The sequence below is a fragment of the Rhinoraja longicauda genome, chromosome 23 (genome assembly GCF_053455715.1).
Source record: "Rhinoraja longicauda isolate Sanriku21f chromosome 23, sRhiLon1.1, whole genome shotgun sequence".
NCBI lineage: Eukaryota > Metazoa > Chordata > Chondrichthyes > Rajiformes > Arhynchobatidae > Rhinoraja > Rhinoraja longicauda.
In genome coordinates this window covers 15,959,329-15,980,359 of record NC_135975.1, presented here as the reverse complement: position 1 = coordinate 15,980,359, position 21,031 = coordinate 15,959,329, and the positions used below count along the sequence as shown (strand labels likewise).

General features: G+C 40.5%; 1 protein-coding gene across 1 annotated transcript in view; it reads left to right on the top strand.

Annotated features, from left to right (window-relative positions):
• The window catches only part of LOC144604769 (cadherin-related family member 3-like), a 39,870-nt gene extending 19,142 nt beyond the window's left edge, over positions 1-20,728 (top strand). Inside the window, exons 7-22 of the mRNA XM_078419414.1 lie at positions 1,327-1,512; positions 3,907-3,998; positions 4,750-4,860; positions 4,950-5,062; positions 8,513-8,655; positions 9,170-9,350; positions 10,694-10,850; positions 12,041-12,146; positions 12,570-12,785; positions 13,303-13,448; positions 16,322-16,463; positions 17,687-17,934; positions 19,841-19,971; positions 20,091-20,183; positions 20,266-20,350; positions 20,564-20,728. Of these exons, the coding sequence (XP_078275540.1) occupies positions 1,327-1,512; positions 3,907-3,998; positions 4,750-4,860; positions 4,950-5,062; positions 8,513-8,655; positions 9,170-9,350; positions 10,694-10,850; positions 12,041-12,146; positions 12,570-12,785; positions 13,303-13,448; positions 16,322-16,463; positions 17,687-17,934; positions 19,841-19,971; positions 20,091-20,183; positions 20,266-20,350; positions 20,564-20,728 (2,315 nt within the window). The remainder of the gene's footprint in view (positions 1-1,326; positions 1,513-3,906; positions 3,999-4,749; positions 4,861-4,949; positions 5,063-8,512; positions 8,656-9,169; positions 9,351-10,693; positions 10,851-12,040; positions 12,147-12,569; positions 12,786-13,302; positions 13,449-16,321; positions 16,464-17,686; positions 17,935-19,840; positions 19,972-20,090; positions 20,184-20,265; positions 20,351-20,563) is intronic.
• The last annotated feature ends 303 nt before the right edge of the window (positions 20,729-21,031 follow it).

Below are 21,031 nucleotides of genomic sequence, written 5' to 3'. Positions count from 1 at the left end.
GAATCGATGCTCCAATAACCCATGTGGGCAAGGCAGATGAAGCCAATTGCAACTGCTCAGAAGTACAAGGAAAATCAGAAAACACGTGATGCAATTAGTAAATTTCTGTTTTCCCGTCATTAAAACCTCGCAAGAACTAACTCTGAGTCAAAAGATTGTTTATACAAACCCTGGTTTAGAGAACTATGCAGAAGAATCAGAGTTGATAATCCATTGCAATTTTGATGGGTGCTTCAGAGTTAGAAGCGTGACTTTCAAATTACATGTTACATTGAGGCCCTGAAAAACTCTAGGGTGGATGCAAGAGATCATGCAATACCATTTTGATGAATAGTATGCAAGTAACCTCTGGCATTTTAGCCAATATGGAACTGGTCATCAGCACATCTGTGGGAGGTTATTATCCATATTACAATTGTAAGACAGTTTGAGTGTGTGGAGTGCAGTAAGTCCAACTATGGAGCTTGGTGAGTGTGTAAGGTCTTGTACAAGTAAAAGTTATTCTGTCTTGTCTTTTGAAGTGCCTAATTTTATCTCCAACTTGTTTTGAATCAATGATAACATGTGATACCTTAAGCTACACATTGGATTCACAAGTGTTTGATCTTCAAGCCTTTGACTCAGAGATAATTTATGTTGGGTTGTATTGACTGGCAACTTGTTTATGACTTTCCTGGACTTCTGAGCAGCTATGATTGTCTGCATCTGCCTTCCACGCAGAGGTCATTTGAGCAGTCACGCTGTACAACATCACGTTGATGTATTCAAAAGAGAGTTAGATATAGCTCTTGGGGCTAACGTAATCAAGGGATATGGGGAGAAAGCAGGAACGGCGTTCTGATTTTGGATGATCAGCCATGATCGTCGGCTCGCTGGCTCGAAGGGCCGAAGGCCTACTCCTGCACTTATTTTCTATGTTTCTACGTTTCATCCAGATGCAGCTCTTTTAGCTGAATATCACAAGGGACCATTCTACATTTCCTTATCACCATCTGCTTTGATCTGTCGCTTTCACACCTTACCCCTCCACATCTCTGGAATCCCTCTCCCCTCACTCTCAGTCCGAAGAAGGGTCTCGATCTGAAATTTCACCCCTTCCCTCTCTCCAGAGATGTTGCATGTCCCGCTGAGTTACTCCAGTATTTTGTGTCTATCTTCAGTGTATACCAGCAACTGCAGTTCCGTCCTACATTATCACAATTGTGCTTCAGGTTCAACCTAAAGTATTCTATGGTTTAGTAAACTAAAGTTTAAGACTGAGAACACAGATTTTATGATGAAGAAAAATGTCGTACATTTATTTTAATGACATGTTTCTCTCCTCAGATTCTGGCGATATAAGGCTGGTGAAACCTTTGGACTTTGACAACCCTGATCTGAGGGAGGTTTACTTGTTATCTATATTGGCGTCAGATGATGATCTCAAGCACACCTCCACCTACACCCTGACAGTCCTTGTAATCGATGTGGATGAAGCCCCAATCTGCGATCCTGCATTTGCACAAGGAGCTGGTGAATTGTGATTTTTTTTTAAAATGCTTGAATTTGATTTCAACAAAGTAGGGAAAAGGTAAACTCAATTAATTCAGGATTGTTCTATGGGAACAACTTAGGAAATGAAGACTTTTTTGTTTTTCTTTCATTTATCTCTTTTCCTCACAAGGTGTTGATCCCCCCACCAGGATACAACCCTCTGGCTTCATGTACATTGTCCAACAGCCCATTCTTCACATCTCTGTGCAGATTTGTTTCAAGTGTCAGATAGCATCATAATCATATCTGTACTTGCTCAGATCTAAGTACAAGAATACCAATTTGCATTTATATAGCAATTCCCTCATAATAAAAATGTCTCAAGGCACTTGTAGGATTGTTGTCAGATAAGAAAATTAGCACGTGAGAATGGAAGGTTTTACTGAACAGCAGTCAAGATCAGAAAATCATGTCAGATTCATATTGCCTATTGAAGGAACTTTGAAGCCAACAGTAATTTCTTAAATGATGTCCTAGTATTGTAGCAAACAGCACATAGAATGGGGATCAGAAATTTAAGCCTCTTAAGCCAAATGGATTAATTCAGAATCAACTGACTCATCATAATAATCCTGTATTTACTTTTTTCGGTTAACTTCCAGAGAATGTTATTCATTTGTTTTGTTCGAATTGAAGAAATTATTAATAATGGGTTTCAACAGCGCAGATAACCACTTGCAAGTTGCAACTTGTTCCTGACCAGCTGTCTTCCCAACCGTAGAATGAATGAATCATGTCACATTTGGCTTCTCGGTGTCAAGCCTCTGACACAGCTGTGGACAATACTTAGACTGAAACTTGGAACTGTTTTCCCATAACTCTTTTTTTCATGCAAAGTTAACAAAAGTAAGAAAGCATATGTTGTGTGTTTGAAGAAAAGTTAAATCTTGCTTTATTCCTGGAAGAAAGATGATAAATGTGAGTTCAACGGCAATGGGGTGATTTAAATTCCAATCCACGGAGTGTTGATTTGTTGTGGAAATGTGTGGTCTCTCCCCTGCTGTGGACGAATAATTCTAGAGTAATGATCATTAATAAATTATAACCAACATTACAAATAGACATAAATGAGCCATTTGGCTTTTATTTGTGTGCAGCAGATTCTTTTTCAATGACTTACTATGTTGTCAAATCGAAAGATTCTGGAGGGAGTTTAATCCATCACAATTTGGTTCTGATTTCCCTGCAGGCAGCTCGACTGGAATTAGTCTATTGTATTCGCAAGATTTAAACTCTGATCATTTCTCTCAGACACTTTTTTTTAAAGAACAGTCTGAAGAAGGGTCTCGACCCAAAAAGTCACCCATTCCTCCTCTCCTGAGATGCTGCCTGACCCGCTGAGTTACTCCAGTATTTTGTGATACCTTTGATTTATACCAGCATCTGCAGTTACTTTCCTACACAACTACAGTGGTGCAAAAGATGATCAGTGATAGGAGAAATTCAGCTCTGGAGGAGAGTATAATTGAATGATAGCAGTCAGCACAATACCCAGACATCAACGTGCTTATGAGCAGCAGCAGTCAGTTATATCCACATTATAACTAATGCAGAAATGAATTAATATGCCTGCCTTTAGCTCCAGTGACTAAAAACACCTTTGTCTCCCAAATGTTTATGAAAGGAGCTCTATTTAGCAATTGATGTAATTATATAAACTGGTATTCTCTGGTAACATCATCTTCTCATTTTATCTCATGTTCTAATTTTGTTAAATAATTATTAACCATTTCATAATTTCTAATGTTTGTGTGTTTACCATCTTAAGACTTGGCATTACATCAGTAAGTTTTGGCTATTTTATGTGTATCCTCTCCCAAAACGTGGAGATGGCTGGGAGACCCAGCATTGAGCCTCCGTCTCTAACTGCCTTGACATGAGGAGTCAGCCACACTGAGTTCCTTGAGTCATAGTTCAGGGAGATTTCTTCTCGTAAAAGCATCCACACACCAGACAAGATTTTATGAACAATACTGTTGTTCCACAGTTGCTGTAATTTCGTCCTTTTGTTTTTCTTTTGATTCCAACTTTTTAATAGAATGTAAAATCCCAGCTGCCATGGTAGGATTCAAACTTGTTTTTCTGGATCAATAGCCAGCTTCAATATTGGCAGATGTATGCTCTTATATATCTCTTAGGGCTAACGGAATCAAGGGATAAGGGGAGAAAGCAGGAATGGGGTACTGATTCTGGATGATCAGCCATGATCATATTGAATGGCGGTGCTGACTCGAAGGGCCAAATGGCCTACTCCTGCACCTATTTTCTATGTTTCTATGTTTCTTTAAAGCTTAAAACTTGCTGCAAATCCCTACTCTGTTAATACTCTGCTATTTATTCACATTTAGTGTTAACCTGTGACATTTTGAACAGGTGCTTCCACAACGATTCCAGAAGACTTCCCTGCCTTTAAAACCGTCTACAGGATCATTGCGAAAGATCCGGACCCTCAAGGAGAAATTGAAGTAAGAAAGTGGATATGAATATTCTCAATTAATTTACACAACAAAGCCAATAAAGTCTGAAAGGATAATCAAAGAACACTTTGATTGCATTGATATGTTGCTTGGTCAGCCAAGCATTAACGTGAACTTCTGCGATCTCGACACCTGTGTTTTTCAGCAAATCCTACTCTCACCTCTCCACCCGAGATCTGAAATGTTTCAATGAATCTCAATCCTTCCTTCTGAGATTGCTTCATAACGACATGCCTTTCACAAATGATGGCCTTGTTCAAAACAAGAACTTAACCATCATCTTCTACACATCCATATTATCAGTAGCTTTTCTGCACTTGTGTTATCATGAAAAAGAAATATGCTGATAAGTGGAGGTGACATGGATCACACACGTCTTCACACAACGGATAAAGGGATGTGCATCTGGCAGAAGCTGGGGAAGCCACTGTCATTCCACCTCTTTCTCAAGGATCTCTTCTCTACTTGTTCTCTATGCCTTTCCTACCTTCTCCTCCATCATTGTTCTTAGTATCTTCTCAATCCAAGTCATTAATCCTCCTTTAGAAGAGATTTTGGCCTTGCTTCTACATTCATGATGGCTACAGGAGATTGAGTTGTGCATGTGCAAGTGAGCTTTTAGCTTTTAAAAGTATTTTCAAATAGACCTTGGTCAATCCTGCTCTGTTACAGAATATTACTTTTTCAGTTTTCATCGATGAAGTACAACTGAGTTTTTTAACCATCCCTTTCTATTCAGTTTACTATAATAAGTGATCAAAGTGATGCTGCCAAGTATTTTTCATTGGACCCGAATGATGGAATTATCTCCAGGACTAACGAGCCACTTGATTATGACCAAGGCTTGAAGGTACGTTTGGACATCAGGTGGGTTTGCTTGGGTCTGACATGATCCCAAGAGTAATCAGTGCTGAATTCTCTGAATTCTCTTTATGCCAGCAATACAAGATCACCATTTCCGTGAATGAAGTGGGGAAGACTCCTCCAAAATCTTGCACGGGAACCATTACCATCAACATCCAGAACCTCAATGATGAATCTCCAGTTTACTTGTGAGTAACATTTCGCATCGGGAACCGGAATACTTATTCAATTACTTTTCCGTGAGCTGGGATGTGAAAACCTGCCTCCATTTATATGCTAGTTTTGTACAATCAATAAAATACATTTAACCCAAAGATGAAACAAGTCTATTCAAGTGGTAGATTCCTGACAAGTCAAATGGAGTCCAGAGCCTAAGTGGTGGCCATATTTTCTATCTGGTCAATGATGGTCAATTCTGATGCCACTTATCTTGATTCTTCGTGCTGTGTAGCTGGCTCTGGAACTGCCACTACTTATTTCCCATTCCTGGTTGTCCTTGATAAATAAACAATTAGTCATCTTCTTGGGTCTCTGTGGTTAGCAAGTTGAAATTAAACCCATGGTGTTGTTTGGTATGGGAGCCTAGAATTTTGACATTCACCACGTCCCATTCTTTTGCCCCATCCAAGCAGTTTCTTCTCACACTGTGTGGATGTGTGCATAACCTTTCACTTTAAATACAAGTCCTATCTTTTTCAACCACTTTATTTTGAAAAGTATCCCACCATCTCCATATTAGGTCTGGGAGATGCTGTGTCCATCTGTTCAGGCCTCAACCAACAATTTATCCACATTTAAAACGAATGGCCCAAAAATGCATCTTTTTGATTTGGCAAACACTTTTTATTCACATGCCTACAATTGAATTTTATTATTGCTTTGAATGTACTAAACGTTGTCTGAGGTAGCTTCAATATACTTAGCAAAGCACCACAAACCTCAGTAATAAGCAACATTTTTTACAGCAAGATCGAGCAGTTCCTGAGAATCCCGTGCCATGTCACTGCCTTCTAGACCGTGGTGTCCTACCTCATCTTTCCCTGTACTTTTGGGAAATTATTCTCCGGATGTTACTGGAAAATCCAGCAACTTTGCCGACCGCTATTTGACTTTGAAAATGTAACATAATGATTTTCATCTTGAATCAATCAATTTAATTGATGAAGATGCTGCCACAAATACTGGGGTTGGAAGTTCTGGGATGTTAACCAAAGGAAATCAAAAGACTAGCAATTATACGATTAAATCAGGGTGGTCCAGGAGCTGAGAGAGATGTGTTCCCAGGCATGGGCTCCAAGTATTCTTGCCATGCTACTGTTATGTTATCTTGTTACATTTCCCTTTTAAGAACATTACGCATGTGTTTCATTTTTAAGACGTTTGCCTATTTCTGAGCTTGCTCTGTATTCTGGGCATGGTCAGAACAAAGCAGTCAATATTTACATTCAGAGCAGGAGTGAGTGTGTGAATTAATCATAAAGAGAAAGGTTGAAACTGTCAGACTTTACACTGTCCTTGCACTTCCAGGCAGTGAGCTGATAGATACAAGAGGTGCTGTCAGAGAAGCCATGATGAATCGCTGCAGTGCATTCTGTAGATGGTAAATGTGGCTGGAGAGCACCAGAAATGTTGGAGAGTGAATATTGAAATGATACAGGGGCTGCTGGTCCTGTTTGCTCTAGATGCCATCGAGCTTGAGTGTTGTGGGAGCTTGGAAGATTATTCCACCACATTTTTGGCTTGCGTCAAGAGTCATGGGTGTTTTATTGCCATTTGTCCAGAAACGGATCAGAGAGTCATAGAGTAATACAGCGTGCAAACAGGCCCTTCGGCCCAACTTGCTCACACCGGCCAACATGTCCAGCTACACAAGTCTGCGTTTGGCTCATATCCCTCCAAACCTCTCCTGGATATGTATCAATGAAATTCTTACTAGGAGCAGCACAACTGATATGTAAACATAATACTCTGTAAACACCATAATAAACAACAAGCAAAGTTCAGTATATCTTTCTTTTGAGGCAGCGACTCCTGTAGATCCCTTTGATGGTGGGGAGGTCATGGACTGGGCGGGTTCACCATATATTGCAATCTTCTTCATTCATGGGCATTTGAGTTGCCGATCCAGGCTGTGATTCAACCAGTCAATATGTTGTAGATGGTTGAAAGGTTTTGTTGTCAGAGTTTGCAGCCATTTTGAGATAGGATATTGAATTACAAATCTTGAACCTTGAGGGTATTGATCATGCGAATCTCTGCAGCAGCTCAGCCTACTTCGTGGAACACCACCACCATACAAAGAAGTAAATGTTTACAGCAAGCAATCTGAACGTGAGGGAGAAACAATTGAAGGGAAGTGATTGAAGGTGCTGTCTCAAAGTAGTTGCCAGTTTGGCATTAATAAACCTTTGGTGAGGTTTCCTCCAGTTATTGAATGGTATGGCACAGAAAGGGTCAGAAAACCCCGTAAATTTTGGGGATGGGAATTAAGATCAATGCATAGCAGAAAGACACAACACATTTACAAGCTCCGAACTAAATCAGGCAGATCATGGAAACACTCAACATGGCAGTAACCTGACTTATGACATTCAGTTATCAGTGAACCTGTTCTGTTTACTCAACATCTTCTGTTTAAATTGCACTGTGTAATGTAGGACGGGCAGTTGGACTGAAGAACATCCTGTATGGCAGAACGTGCAACCCCTCAACACATCCTGATAATGCCTCTGCTGTGGTTTTGAATCACAAACTGGTCACTGCAGGAAGAGGCCATTTGGCCTGTAAAGCCTATACTTGCTCGACCAGCTATTTCCACCCCCATTATCTCCCTGCAGCCCTGCAAATTCTTTCCTTTCAGATGTTTATACATACAGAGCATAGATATTGGGAATCTTTCCCCCAGGTGGTCATAGGCTTGAGGTAAGAGGAAGGAGTTGCAAAGAGGTTCTGCAGGAATGTTTTTTGTACAGGGAGAGTGGTCAATATCTGGAATGCGCTGCTAGAGAGGGTGGTGAGTCAGTCAAAATCACTTTCTTTATGAGACATTTAGGCAGGCAAGGTCTCGAAGAATACAGACACAATGCAGGAAAACAAAAATAGCGTAGTTGAGCAAAAAAGGTCGGCACAGACATGGTGGGTTGAATGGCACGATTTGTGCTGTTGGACTTTCATTCTAAGTCGCTGTTCATGGGATCTCAATGTACAAAAATCCTCAGAGTCTGCAATGCACTTCTATTTCATCACTTTGATTGCAAGTTGCAGTGGGATATCGGAGGTTGCAAATGTTAATCTTTTCTGTTAATAGTCATTTCAGTCAGAGTGCCGCTTGCTAATAAATGCAAAAGGAAAGTCAATAATACCATTATTTAATGTGGAAACAGCATAGAAATACAGTGGCCTCTGTGCTGCTGAAAAGAATGAATATCCAGGATTTAATAAATGTCGTGAGCCTGGATAAATCCTGGATATTCATTTCCCCTTCTATTACCTATGTCTGGATTATCTTTAACTCTGAAAGTGTGTATTATTGTGTAAATGTATCCATTTTCAAAACACGGTTTCCAAAGAAACTGAGCTGATAATTAAATAATTAAGACTTGACAGTTGACAATATATCAGATTACTTTGTTTCTAAGAAATCCACTTGATGTTATAAACATTCCCGAAGATGAGCCTGCGGGGACTATTGTAGCAAAGTTCACAGCAACTGACCGAGATGTGAATGACAGAGTCTTCTATGAATTTGCTAGCAAGCACAAAGGCTTCACCATTGATGAAAGTGAGTGTTACATATTTCATTTTACATTGTGTTTTGGATTACCGCTGTTAGTTTGTGAGAGATATCTCAAACACTTGGACATGAAGAGCGAGTGAGCGAGGTTGGATGTTGCCGGGTCTGTGGCCAGATTAATTTTCAATAAAATCACCTCTACACTTTTTGATGTTTGAGAGCCTCTTCATATTGATATGTACTTGTTATTAATCCTTTGCTTCTGTATCTGGTTTGAATATTCTCCATTGCTAACGTCTTGTTCTATTTTTCCCAATTTTCCCTTTTAACTGATCTATGCCAGGTCTTTGGCCTCAAAGTAGCTGAATTACTTCATCATTCAAGTACTACTGCCTTTGGCACGTTCTATTTTTGTACTTAATCTGATTATATTGGAATCATAGCTTCCACACTGATAAATATTTAAATTTGAATTGTCAAATTTGAATTTGAATTTCCAAATATTTACATTATTCCTGGTAAGCATTTTAAATCTCTTGTTTTGCTTGATGGGTTTTCACAGATACAGGAGAACTCAAACTGACCCATTGCCCTGATTATGAAGACACCACCTTTCCTCACAAACAGATACTGGAAATTAGAGCATTTGACTCCAGCCGGGTCCACTCCGTCACTGCAACAGTAACTGTTAATATCATTGATCTTAATGACAATGCCCCTCAGTGCCAGCCAACCCTTTACAAGTGAGTACTTAACGTCAAACCAGCAATAGACCAACGATTATTACTCGAATGCAACAGACCTTTAAATGTTTCCTTATTCAGTCACAGTGACTTTACAGTAATCCTTAAAATGGATACACATCTCCAGCAATCACTGAAAATCATCTCCAGCAATCACTGAAAATGTCCTGATTTATTGGAAAGTCCTGTTCAGATTTGTGAAGAGTATCATTAGGAAAAATGAAGTTCCCTTCGGACCTCGCATTGACATGATTGACTTCTAAGGAAATTAAGCTTAGAACCAAGGCATCCACAATCCACAATGACTTCATCTCACACCTTCCATAAACTTACGAAAAACGTGTTTTGCCTATTCAGCCTTCATTATTCTTGTACTAAAATGTCAATTATTTTCACTTCAAAGCAGTGAGAGGATGTGCTCCAGTGTGATCCTGACCCCTCCCGGTCATTATGCTCTTAAATGCCTTTAAAGCCTTTCTGCAGGTAGATATTCCTTTCACTGGTTCATGGAAACATAGAAATGTAGAAAATAGGTGCAGGAGGAGGCCATTTGGCCCTTCGAGCCAGCACCGCCATTCATTGTGATCATGGCAGATCATCCACAATCAGTAACCTGTGCCTGCCTTCTCCCCATATCCCTTGATTCCACTAGCCCCTAGAGCTCTATCTAACTCTCTTTTAAATACATCCAGTGAATTGGCTTCCACTGCCCTCTGTGGCAGAGAATTCCATAAATTCACAACTCTCTGGGTGAAAACGTTTCTTCTCACCTCAGTTTTAAATGGCCTCTCCTTTATTCTTCGACTGTGTCCCCTGGTTCTGGACTCCCCCAACATTGGGAACATTTTTCCTGCATCTAGATTGTCTAGTCCTTTTATGATTTTTTTAAAAGAGTTCCTCTTTTTAATTAATGTTGTCCGTCTTCTGACCACACCTCTCCTTGTTACAGAAACTCTGAGACCAAGTTGGCTTCTGGCAATAGAAAATAAACTGAATGAAATAGAACAGAAACATAATATTGCAAATCTGTTCTCTTCACCCTGAGTACCAAATGTGATCTTTGATTCCTGTAAGCATAACTTCACTGGCAAGGATATTGTATCTAATATATAGCTTCTGCTCAATGTCACATTTTTGTGTCAATTCTTAATCTTTATGACCATATATCATCATATAACTCTGAAGGAGTAACTGAACATAACTGAAAATATCTAGCAATTCTACCGTCGAAAGTGGCCTCACATCAGATTCTCAAGTGCATAAAATTATTCCAGAACTTGCTTTTGAGTCAATAAAGTCAGAAAGAGTTTTCCATTCGGTGACCATTTCATCTTGTTTTGCAGTGCAGTGCTTGCTGAAACAGACCCACCAGGCACCCCAGTCACTTTCCTGAACTGCTGGGACAATGATTTAGAACCATCTAATAATCATCTCACCTACACACTGGTGCTGGATTCCTTTTCAACAAACAGATTTTCTAATAGTAGAAATGAAATACAAGTAAGTATTAAAACATTGGAAAGACTGGAGACGAGGTGTGGTGTTGTTCCATCCCACTTTCATAGTAGTTTGGAAAAAACCCCATAGTTTTCTGAATTGAAATGGAAGTTCTCTTCATTGGCTCGGTGCTTCTGCTGATTAGAAATGCAATGCAGATTCAGCATAGAGTCATAGTCACACAGCATGGAAACAGCCCCTTTACCCCAACACGTCGATACTGGCCAAGATGCCCCTTCAAAGCTGATCCCATTTGCCTACATTTGGGCCATATCTCTCTAAACCATTCCTATCCATGTCCCAATCTAAGTGTCCTTTAAATGCCCTTACAGTCCTTGCCTCAACTACCTCCTCTGGCAGCTCAAGTGAAAAAGTTATGTCTCAGGTTCCTGTTAAATCTTTCCTTTCACACCTTAAAACTAGATGAGAATATGAAATCGACTTATCGATGTCAGTAAGAACAAAACCCCTTTGTTACTCATTCATGATATCAATAGACAATAGACAATAGACAATAGGTGTAGGAGTAGGCCATTCGGCCCTTCGAGCCAGCACCACCATTCAATGTGATCATGGCTGATCATTCTCAATCAGTACCCCGTTCCTGCCTTCTCCCCATACCCCCTGACTCCGCTATCCTTAAGAGCTCAATCTAGCTCTCTCTTGAATGCATTCAGAGAATTGGACTCCACTGCCTTCTGAGGCAACAAATTCCACAGATTTACAACTCTCTGATCTACAACTATCATTGTTTAAATAAAAATAAAATGATGCTTTGTGATGTCACACGTTCAACATTCAGATGTTTCCAGCCACATACGACTGACCATCTGCAGAAACTAATATTTGGAAGGGTGACGCAAAACTTATGAGAAAAGCCAGTAAACAAAAAATCACCTGTTTAAATTGTAGTCATTTTAAAGAGACATTGACGTCATTTTCATTGATATCATTGTTTATTTTCTGTGCACGTTTTCTCCTATTTTTAGGTAATCTTTGTATTTTATGACTGGATGTCACCATAACGAGTTAATTGTCCAGTTCTGAATCAGCAATAGAATATTGTGACTCCACACGAAACATTGCAGAGGGAATCGTTTAGAAAATCATTGTTGCAAAATAACATTGATATCATTTATTATGGATGGATAATTTATAAAATAACATGTTATACATATTTTATATGTTTACAGATTGGCCTAAAGGGTTTGGACTATGATGAGTCAACATTTGAAGGCCAACAATTCAAACATACAATACTAATCAAGATTTCAGATGGCGGAGCTCCCTCTTTGACAAGTAAGTGTCCATGTTGGATAGATTTAGGAGACCGAAGTGCAGTAAACAGATCATTTTTTCTCTTTGCAGGGAGAAAAGTAACTAGGGAATATGGATTCCCAGTGAACTGATTGAAGGATTTGAAGGGAAAAATGTCTTTCTCCCAAAGAGTGCTGTGAGGCCTGCCTGACAGGCAAGATAAATCTAGAAACACTCAAGTAGTGAGATACTTACAATCAATATGGCTGCAGAACAAAAGTAGGGATAGTTCAAGTGGCTCTCATTTGGCTGTCACGGCCATTTTGAGTTGAGCTGCTTCCTTCTATGCATGGAATTTAAATGATTGTATGATGCATTGAACCTCGTGATAATCTGAATAGATTTAAATATCACTGATTTTCATTAAGACTTGCTAATTGGTGTCTTGCCATCTGCTTTGGACAGGCACAGCTACTTTGATTGTACGAGTGACGCGTAGAAATGAATGGAATCCCAAATCCGACGATTTTACGTTCCCTGTCGCTGAAAACAGCCCAATTGGGACAATTGTGGGCTTCGTAAAGTTCACTGATGCTGATCTGCCATCTGACAGCATTCGGTACAGCATTGCCAGTGGAAACAATGATATCCCTCCCAGATTCTACATGGAACCCAATTCAGGTTACCTTCACCTTTCATTCCTCAAAGCACATTGGCTGACTCTGGAGTATTTGACCAACTTCCAAGAGGATAGACAAGTAAAATAATACAATCAAATAAAATGAAATCATAAAATTCTGCGTATGCATGGTGGATCAACCAGGAGGATGATTTAAGTGCTTTATCTCCAATAACCTGCAATTATCATGGGAGATTGCTGTTTCGTCCTTCGGTTACTTGCCTTCAGTCTATGATTGTTAATTTAGAGATTTTGTGCTTTGAACCAAATTGCAGCAGGAACATCAACAATAGACACAAATTAGTCTCGGGCAGTTTTATATATGCAGATATAAAACTCAGTAACTTAATTCAACCCCTTGCATTGATTTTATAACATTGGAAGTCCTAGAAATGAGCATAAAGATTGATTTTTGTATCGCAGTACATTTTTAAATGTCAGAAACGTTTATATGTGAAATGTATGTTATTTTCGGCATTTTCTGACGTGATCAAAATGTTTCCGGTGCGTGGACACCAGGGCAGCTGAAGGTGCTGAACCTGCTGGATGCAGAAAGTGCAGCCCGCTATTCCCTGACTGTGCAAGCGGTGGATCTGAATAATGATCTCAAGTCTGATCCACAGAAACAGAGGACCAGCTTCACCACGGTCACGGTGAACATTCTGGTAAAGTATCAGAAATCTACTGCCATGCATTACATTTTATAACTCAAAACATTGTGTGCGACTTCTTGGGAAAAAGGAGGAAATAAGAGTTCCTAGATAATAAGTATACTGGGGTGGGAGATGGTAACCTCGACTGAGGTTTCACCACAGCGATACTGGACAAAGCTGAATAATGACACGTAGACCGATTAAATAAATTTAGTTTGTATTCTCGTGGGTGTTGAGGATTGAGGAGTGTGTTAATTGAAGTGCTTGGAATAATAGAATAATTCAACGAGGTAGATACAGCAAAACCATTTCCTCTCTAGGGGAATCAAAATCACAGATCCCACCGAGAAAGTGAGAGCTAAAATTACAAATGGAAGTGAGAGCTTTGTTCCCCAAAGGCGTGTAGCTGTCGGGTTTGATGTACTCTTCAAGGTGCTTCCTGATAGCAATTTGTGTGGGTAAATTGTCACGGGGTTCGGGTAACCTAACTGCGGTAACCTAACTGCAGTTACATGTGTGGTCACATCAGCCAAGCCATTACCTTATTTTCAATCCAAAATAGACTGTTCTTGAATAAATAAATCAGTTCTGACTCAAAAGTCACTGACTGAAAGGTCAACTCTGCTTCCATCAGGCTGAGTATTTTCAGCATTTTCTCTCTCGTTTTAGATTTTTAGCATTTACAGTGTTTAAATGAATCAGGATGCCTTTGAACCCATTTGTGTATTTAAAGAGCATTTTTGTGCTATGTTGAAATTTATAATATCGTTTTTCTGTAGCTCAAAGCGCCATACACACACAAGCAAAATATATGTTCAAAAGATGGCTATTGTTTTAAGAGTGCAGTATGACAGAGTTGCAGTTTATATCAAAAGCTCTTAGCGAGGGCAGGTCAATTCTGCTTGGTTATGATGTGAAATACTGACATGTAATTCAGCAGCCAGATCACCAATCTGTGCCAGAATACAGTAAATAAGAAGTACCGGGGAAACTCTTAATTCCACAACATGTCCCAAGTTTCAGTTGAAAGGGTCCAAGTACACTGGCTGTAGCCAACAGTTCAGAATGGAACACGTAGAAAGGAACTGCAGATGCTGGTTTAAACCGAAGATAGACCCAAAATGCTGGAGTAACTCAGCGGGACAGGCAGCATCTCTGGAGAGAAGGAATGGGGCCCCTGGCAGTCAGCCACCAATCTAGCCAAGGTAAGTCCTGGACAGATGCACACAGCTGTGAGTCTGGATTTACAGAGAGACTGTGAGGGTGTATCTAGTGTTTACCCTTCCACAGGCACAGACTCACTGGGATCAGCCCAGTCCGCCCGAAAATCCACAGCATCAGATCTTGTGCAGGATCTAGGATCTGAGGAATTGCAATAGGAATTAGTTTAGTTTAGTTTAATTAGTTTAGTTTAGTTTAGTTTGGTTTAGTTTAGTTTAGTTTAGTTTAGTTTAGTTTAGTTTAGTTTAGTTTAGTTTAGTTTAGTTTAGTTTAGTTTAGTTTAGTTTCGTTTCGTTTCGTTTCGTTTAGTTTAGTTTGGAGATGCAGTGTGGAAAAAGGCCCTTCGGCCCACCGAGTTCACACTAACCAACACACACCCAACGCACGTCTATACTACACTAGGGAAAATTTATCAAAATTAACTTACAAATGTTGGGCCTATAGAAGACAACGTGAAAGGTTTGTTAATTATTTGACTATTTTGCATTGCTTTGGTGCTTTTGAATACCTGTCCTGGGTTAGATAGTGCTTGGCTGGCTAACATCTCGCGTACACCTCTGCATGGTCCTCAGAGCTACACTGACCAGTAGTTGAAGGTCCTGCTCCCAGGGACGTCCAGTGAGGCAGGGGATCTGTGAGCAATGCTGGGCCTCAGGTGGGTGCTCCACTGCAGTCTGCCCCGGCGGGCCTTTGACAACACTTGCTGGCAAAGGCCTTCCCATCACTATCTAAATGTCTCTGGTAATGAACTGAAGAAGTGTCTCGAACCAAAACGTCACCCATTTCTTCTCTCCAGAGATGCTGCCTGTCCCGCTGAGTTACTCCAGCATTTTGTGTCGATCTGATTGAAAATATGTTAATTTGACTTAATTTTTGTTTTAAAAACATGCCACAGATATTAAGCACCTCATCAAACCGGCTTGGCGACCGCATTAAACTGAACAGGCTGTGCGTCATGTATTGTAGCCAGCCTCTCAGCCCAGCATTACCAACCGCTGCCCCTGGGTGGCAGTGCTGCATCCAGCAATGGAGCAACAGGTCAGGCAGCCCCAGCCATACATTAATGCAGAGGATGGGAACACCAGACCTACACACTGCAGTTAGTCAAGTCGTTCTCTCCGGAACCACCAACCAAAGACAACCGCACACTTCTGTGCTTTTAACATAGTTTTAAAAATATATATATTATTTCATTTATATTAGTTTTTCATTGTCTCTGAATGTAAAAACTGTCAGCGATTTTCACAGAAGGCAAAACTCTGCCCCAATTTTATGTTCTGTCAACAGCATTCTGTAGGTGGGTGGGGAATAGATGGAAGGCATCTCGGCTTGGGTCCCTACTTCAGACTCTGAGTCTGAAGAAAAGTCCTGACCCGAAACCTCACCTACAGTATTCATGTTCTCCAGAGATGCTGCCTGACCCATCGAGTTACTCCAGTACTTTGTGTTTTGTTTTTTAAACTAGCATCTGCAGTCCTTTTGTCATACAATCAGCAAAATGAGAATCACAGATATAAAATATTGGGATTGCCGAAGCAAGCAAATTGAAACAAAGTGCTGTCCGGGTGTCCAAATCAGTGAAATGGATATAATTGTCATGTGTTACTGAGATTTATCCAACTTAAATTATCATATTTTTCTATTTCCCTCTTCTATGTCTATAGAATATAAATGATGAACCACCAATCTGCAACCCAGCCTACTATGAAACCACTATATATTCCACAATTAAAACTCCCTTTCTCCAACTCCACTGTTCAGACAAAGACTCTGCCAATGACCAACTCAGCTACCTGATTGTGGGAGGTAAATGGAGACTAATTTCTAATTTTAACTGTGGGTCACTTGTTGTTGGGTGGGTTTTAGTCTCACCAAATTTTTATATCCAGCTAAATTATCAGATATGATGCATCCCATTTACACTGCACACCTACATTTGGGATTAGGATAAGGTATGTGTTTTTAATTTGGGTTTCTAGACGTAATGCAGACATGAAAAAAAATATTATTTTTGAACACAATAATACTCAGCCATTTCTGACAGCATTGATAACATCAGTTATTCGCAAGCAAAGAATTTATCTGAAAGTAGACACAAAATGCTGGAGTAACTCAGTGGGACAGGCAGCATCTCTGGATAGAAGGAATGGGTGACGTTTCAGGTCGAGACTCTTCTTCAGACGCGACCCGAAATATCACCCATTCCTTCTCTCCAGAGATGCTGCCTGTCCCGTTGAGTTACTCCAGCATTTTGTGTCTATTTTCTGTTTAAACCAGCATCTGCAATTTCTTCCTGCACAAAGAATTTATCTGAATTGACTATCCATGGGGATTGGGCTAGAAAGATTTAGTCGAAACTTTAATTGCTCATCGTGGGCTTATGTAAACTACTTGATTACTAAATCCAACCAGCACAATCAGTACTTTTGGAATTCTTAATTACAGAAGTAACATGCTGTTAGTATTTAAGCATGTTCCTGATATGAACAGTTCAGGTGGGAGCACCAGTGTTAGTGCTGATTTACTGTCCTGCTGTGACAGCTCCACTCTGTCATGAGCATTGCTGGCGTTATCGGTTTATTAATGGTCAGACATTCTCTATGTTGGATGAGGCAGAATAAGTTCCTGGTTCAACTTTATTTGACTTTTAAACCTGGCACTTTAACTCAACTCATCATTAATTTGGGATTAAAATTAGCTGCTCAGTACAATTACTGAAGCCCATCTTTGAACCTTCCAAGGGGCCTTATCTCCCATTCTGCTGTGGAGACCAGTCTTGGAGATACCACGCCAATGTTTCCATGGACTCGCACACCCCAAAAAAACAATCATTTGGTGACTATGAGCTTTGGCCCTGAGCAAAATTGTGAATGTGCTATATATCCATATATATCCAGAAACTGTTGAGGTTTTTATACATTGGATCCTATCAGTGAATGTTTACACTACATACAATGTTCTGTACATGGATTTGGAATAGATTGTATTTTATCTTAACGTTGTGTTTCTTTTTTTGTGTTTGTTCTTAGGCAACACACACAATCGTTTTGTGCTACGGAGAACGGATATGAACCTTCTGTCCGTGGCCACGACACAAAGCTTCCAGTTTGACGTTCCTGGTGGTGTGGAAGATCCAACGGACTATCAATTGTTGGTTCAAGTCACTGATGAGTTTGGAGGAACCAAAGCACGCCAGCTAACCAGCACAGCCACAGTCGTTATACACATTATCCCGTGGACAACAACACAACCGGCCACCAGTACACCGACCACTCCGGTCAGTTTGGTATCACTATTGAATTACAGTCATCAACAATATGGTCCACTCCAGGAAGTGCTCGCTTGATCTAAACATTTTATCAGTTTGAGTTTTATCAGTTCGATATACCCACATGTGCGGACAAAGTTGCTTCTCAGTTTCCTACTAAATCTTTCACCTCTCACCTTAAAACAAAAATTCAATAGAAATGCAAAATTCCAGATTATTGATTGTAATTAAATGTTACCATTGTCAAGATGAAATTTGAATTTGGGTCCCCCAGATTTGTTAGCCCAAGCCTCAGGATTAGTAACTTAACCACCGTGTCACCAGTAAATAGGCAGAGGCATGTGTAGCTCATGGGTAGTAAGCTTGCTTTTGAGTCCAGCTACGGGTTTAGTTCATGCTACATTCTAGAACAGAGATTAGAAATCTCGGCCGACACTCCAATACCGAGCAGGTGCCGCTTTGTCAGAAACCCACCTGCCTGATTTATAATGGACCATCTGCCTTTGAAAATTGCACGTTTATTTAAATCTTCAAGAAATTGTATAAATATGCTAAAAATAGAAATGTTAAGAGGTTATGGAAAAAACAGCTTGCATTTCAATTAACGAATTCACCTCAGTTTACAATGCGTGAATACCTGCAAATGTGTAAATATTAGCTCTCTATTTTCTGAGAATATTTCTTTAAAGAAACGAGCTGAATTAAAAGTAATAGAAATGGATAATGAATAATATTTGGTGGTAATGCAATGGTTATATTACCAATGCAGAAGCCAGGATCAGCATAGCTTTAGGATATTATTGTGCATTGAACAGATTGTGCCACAAGATTAACAGATGGAGTTCCCATGTCTGGGAGATGTGCAGCGGGGATGTTTTTCCTTTGTTGCCTGTTCTGCCAGTGATCCTCCAGTGCGGTCCTGGCCGCTCCTGCTGTGAGCCTGGCTCCTGGTTCATTAGTGAGATGTTGTTCATGCAGCACCACACACTGGACCTTGCTCCACACACGTGACTGGCTGCAGTGCCAGGACAGCTTAAACCGCCAGAGAAACCCTGACCCAGGCTCACCTGCGTCCAAGCTGCCACTGATATGGGATACTACATTGAGTATAGGAGCAAAGAGGTCCTTCTGCAGTTGTACAGGGCCCTAGTGAGACCGCACCTGGAGTACTGTGTGCAGTTTTGGTCTCCAAATTTGAGGAAGGATATTCTTGCTATTGAGGACGTGCAGCGTAGGTTTACTAGGTTAATTCCCGGAATGGCGGGACTGTCATATGTTGAAAGACTGGAGCGACTAGGTTTGTATACACTGGAATTTAGAAGGATGAGAGGAGGTCTTATCGAAACGTATAAGATTATTAAGGGGTTGGACATGTTAGAGGCAGGAAACATGTTCCCAATGTTGGGGGAGTCCAGAACCAGGGGCCACAGTTTAAGAATAAGGGGTAGGCCATTTAGAACAGAGATGAGGAAAAACTATTTTAGTCAGAGAGTTGTGAATCTGTGGAATTCTCTGCCTCAGAGGGCAGTGGAGGCCAATTCTCTGAATACATTCAAGAGAGAGCTAGATAGAGCTCTTAAGGATAGCGGAGTCAGGGGGTATGGGGAGAAAGCAGGAACGGGGTACTGATTGAGAATGATCAGCCATGATCACATTGAATGGCGGTGCTGGCTCGAAGGGCCGAATGGCCTACTCCTGCACCTATTGTCTATTGTCTATTGTGAATGCCTGAAGCATTCACAAACCTGCAAAGTGGATGGATCGGATTCCCCAGTTTGATCTGCCGTCAGTTTGATCGGCATCAGTTTGACTGGAATGGAACCTGATTGGCAAGTCCGATTATTTTCCAGGGCCATGATAAGTAGATTCATTATGGTACATCGTAATGTTTTAATCATGTTTCTGTTTGTAACAGTTTACCACAGCTGTGCTGATTCGGATCTCGTGGTTCTGGAGGCCGCAGGGTTGGTTTGTGGCCCTGCTGGTTTTATTAGGAGCATCCGCTTTTGCAGGACTCTACGTACTGGCGTGGGCTCTCCTCAAGAAGTAAGGCTGCCTGTGTGTGTTAACATCAATGAGGTCCTCACGTCGGTCCTCTCCCTTCCATGAACATTACATTTGTTATCATAAACCAATGGCTAACCCTATCTTTTAATGTCTGGCAGTCATCCCAGATATGGCCGGTTCTTCCCCAAATGTGAGAACCATGAAAAAACACCCGGGAACCACATCACCAAAGCTGGCCCAAAACGACCGAGGTACCGTAATATTTAACTTCACTTGGAGGATGATAAATGCCATAACACTGCACTGAATGATGTATTTGTTCATTTTTTTTAGGAGTTTCCCTCCATTGGATGAAAAAACAAACTCAAGTGACAAATGGACACTACTGCCTGTCGATTCACTGACAGGATTTGGCCAAGTATGGTATTAACCTGTTGTCATTTTAAACGGTGTGCCAATGCTCAAATCGCTTTGCACTTTGGGAGAACTGGGTGTGGTTTTCTGTCAGTTTAAAATCCTATTTGTGCTTGAGCTTGTAGCATTCAGAACCATGTTGCTTAGTGCGTAGGAGATCCATCACTGTTACCTTATCTGAATTGTCTGACAGTAAATTTTCTTTAACCAACTCTAGTTCTGCTACTTTATCCTGATGCTTGAAGCTTCTCCTGTATTTCAGCAATGTAAAGCCACTTCATTCTCATTTGCTCATTTCCCCATCGAAGGACACTATGGTGCCTTGCAACACAAACTCACGATACCTACTTTCAACACTGCTGTGCTGAGCTTACTCACTTGACTGAATGACAATGAAATCAAATGTGGAAGCTAAAATACCTCTAAATTACCTGCAAGAATATTGTTTGTAAAAATAAAGGGTTCATTGTGAAAATCCCATTGTGATCCTTCAAATAAGCCACTTCGATACAGACTCGCTTTCCCATGGATGACAAAGCAGTAATTAAACAACCATGTCATCCACATCTGCCTCTGGGAATATGAGGCAGCATTGAATCAATTTATGTTTAAAAATCAGCATAGGATTTTCACAATGAACCCTGTGGAATTTAACCTATATCTAAACTAGCAATTGTCTGACTGG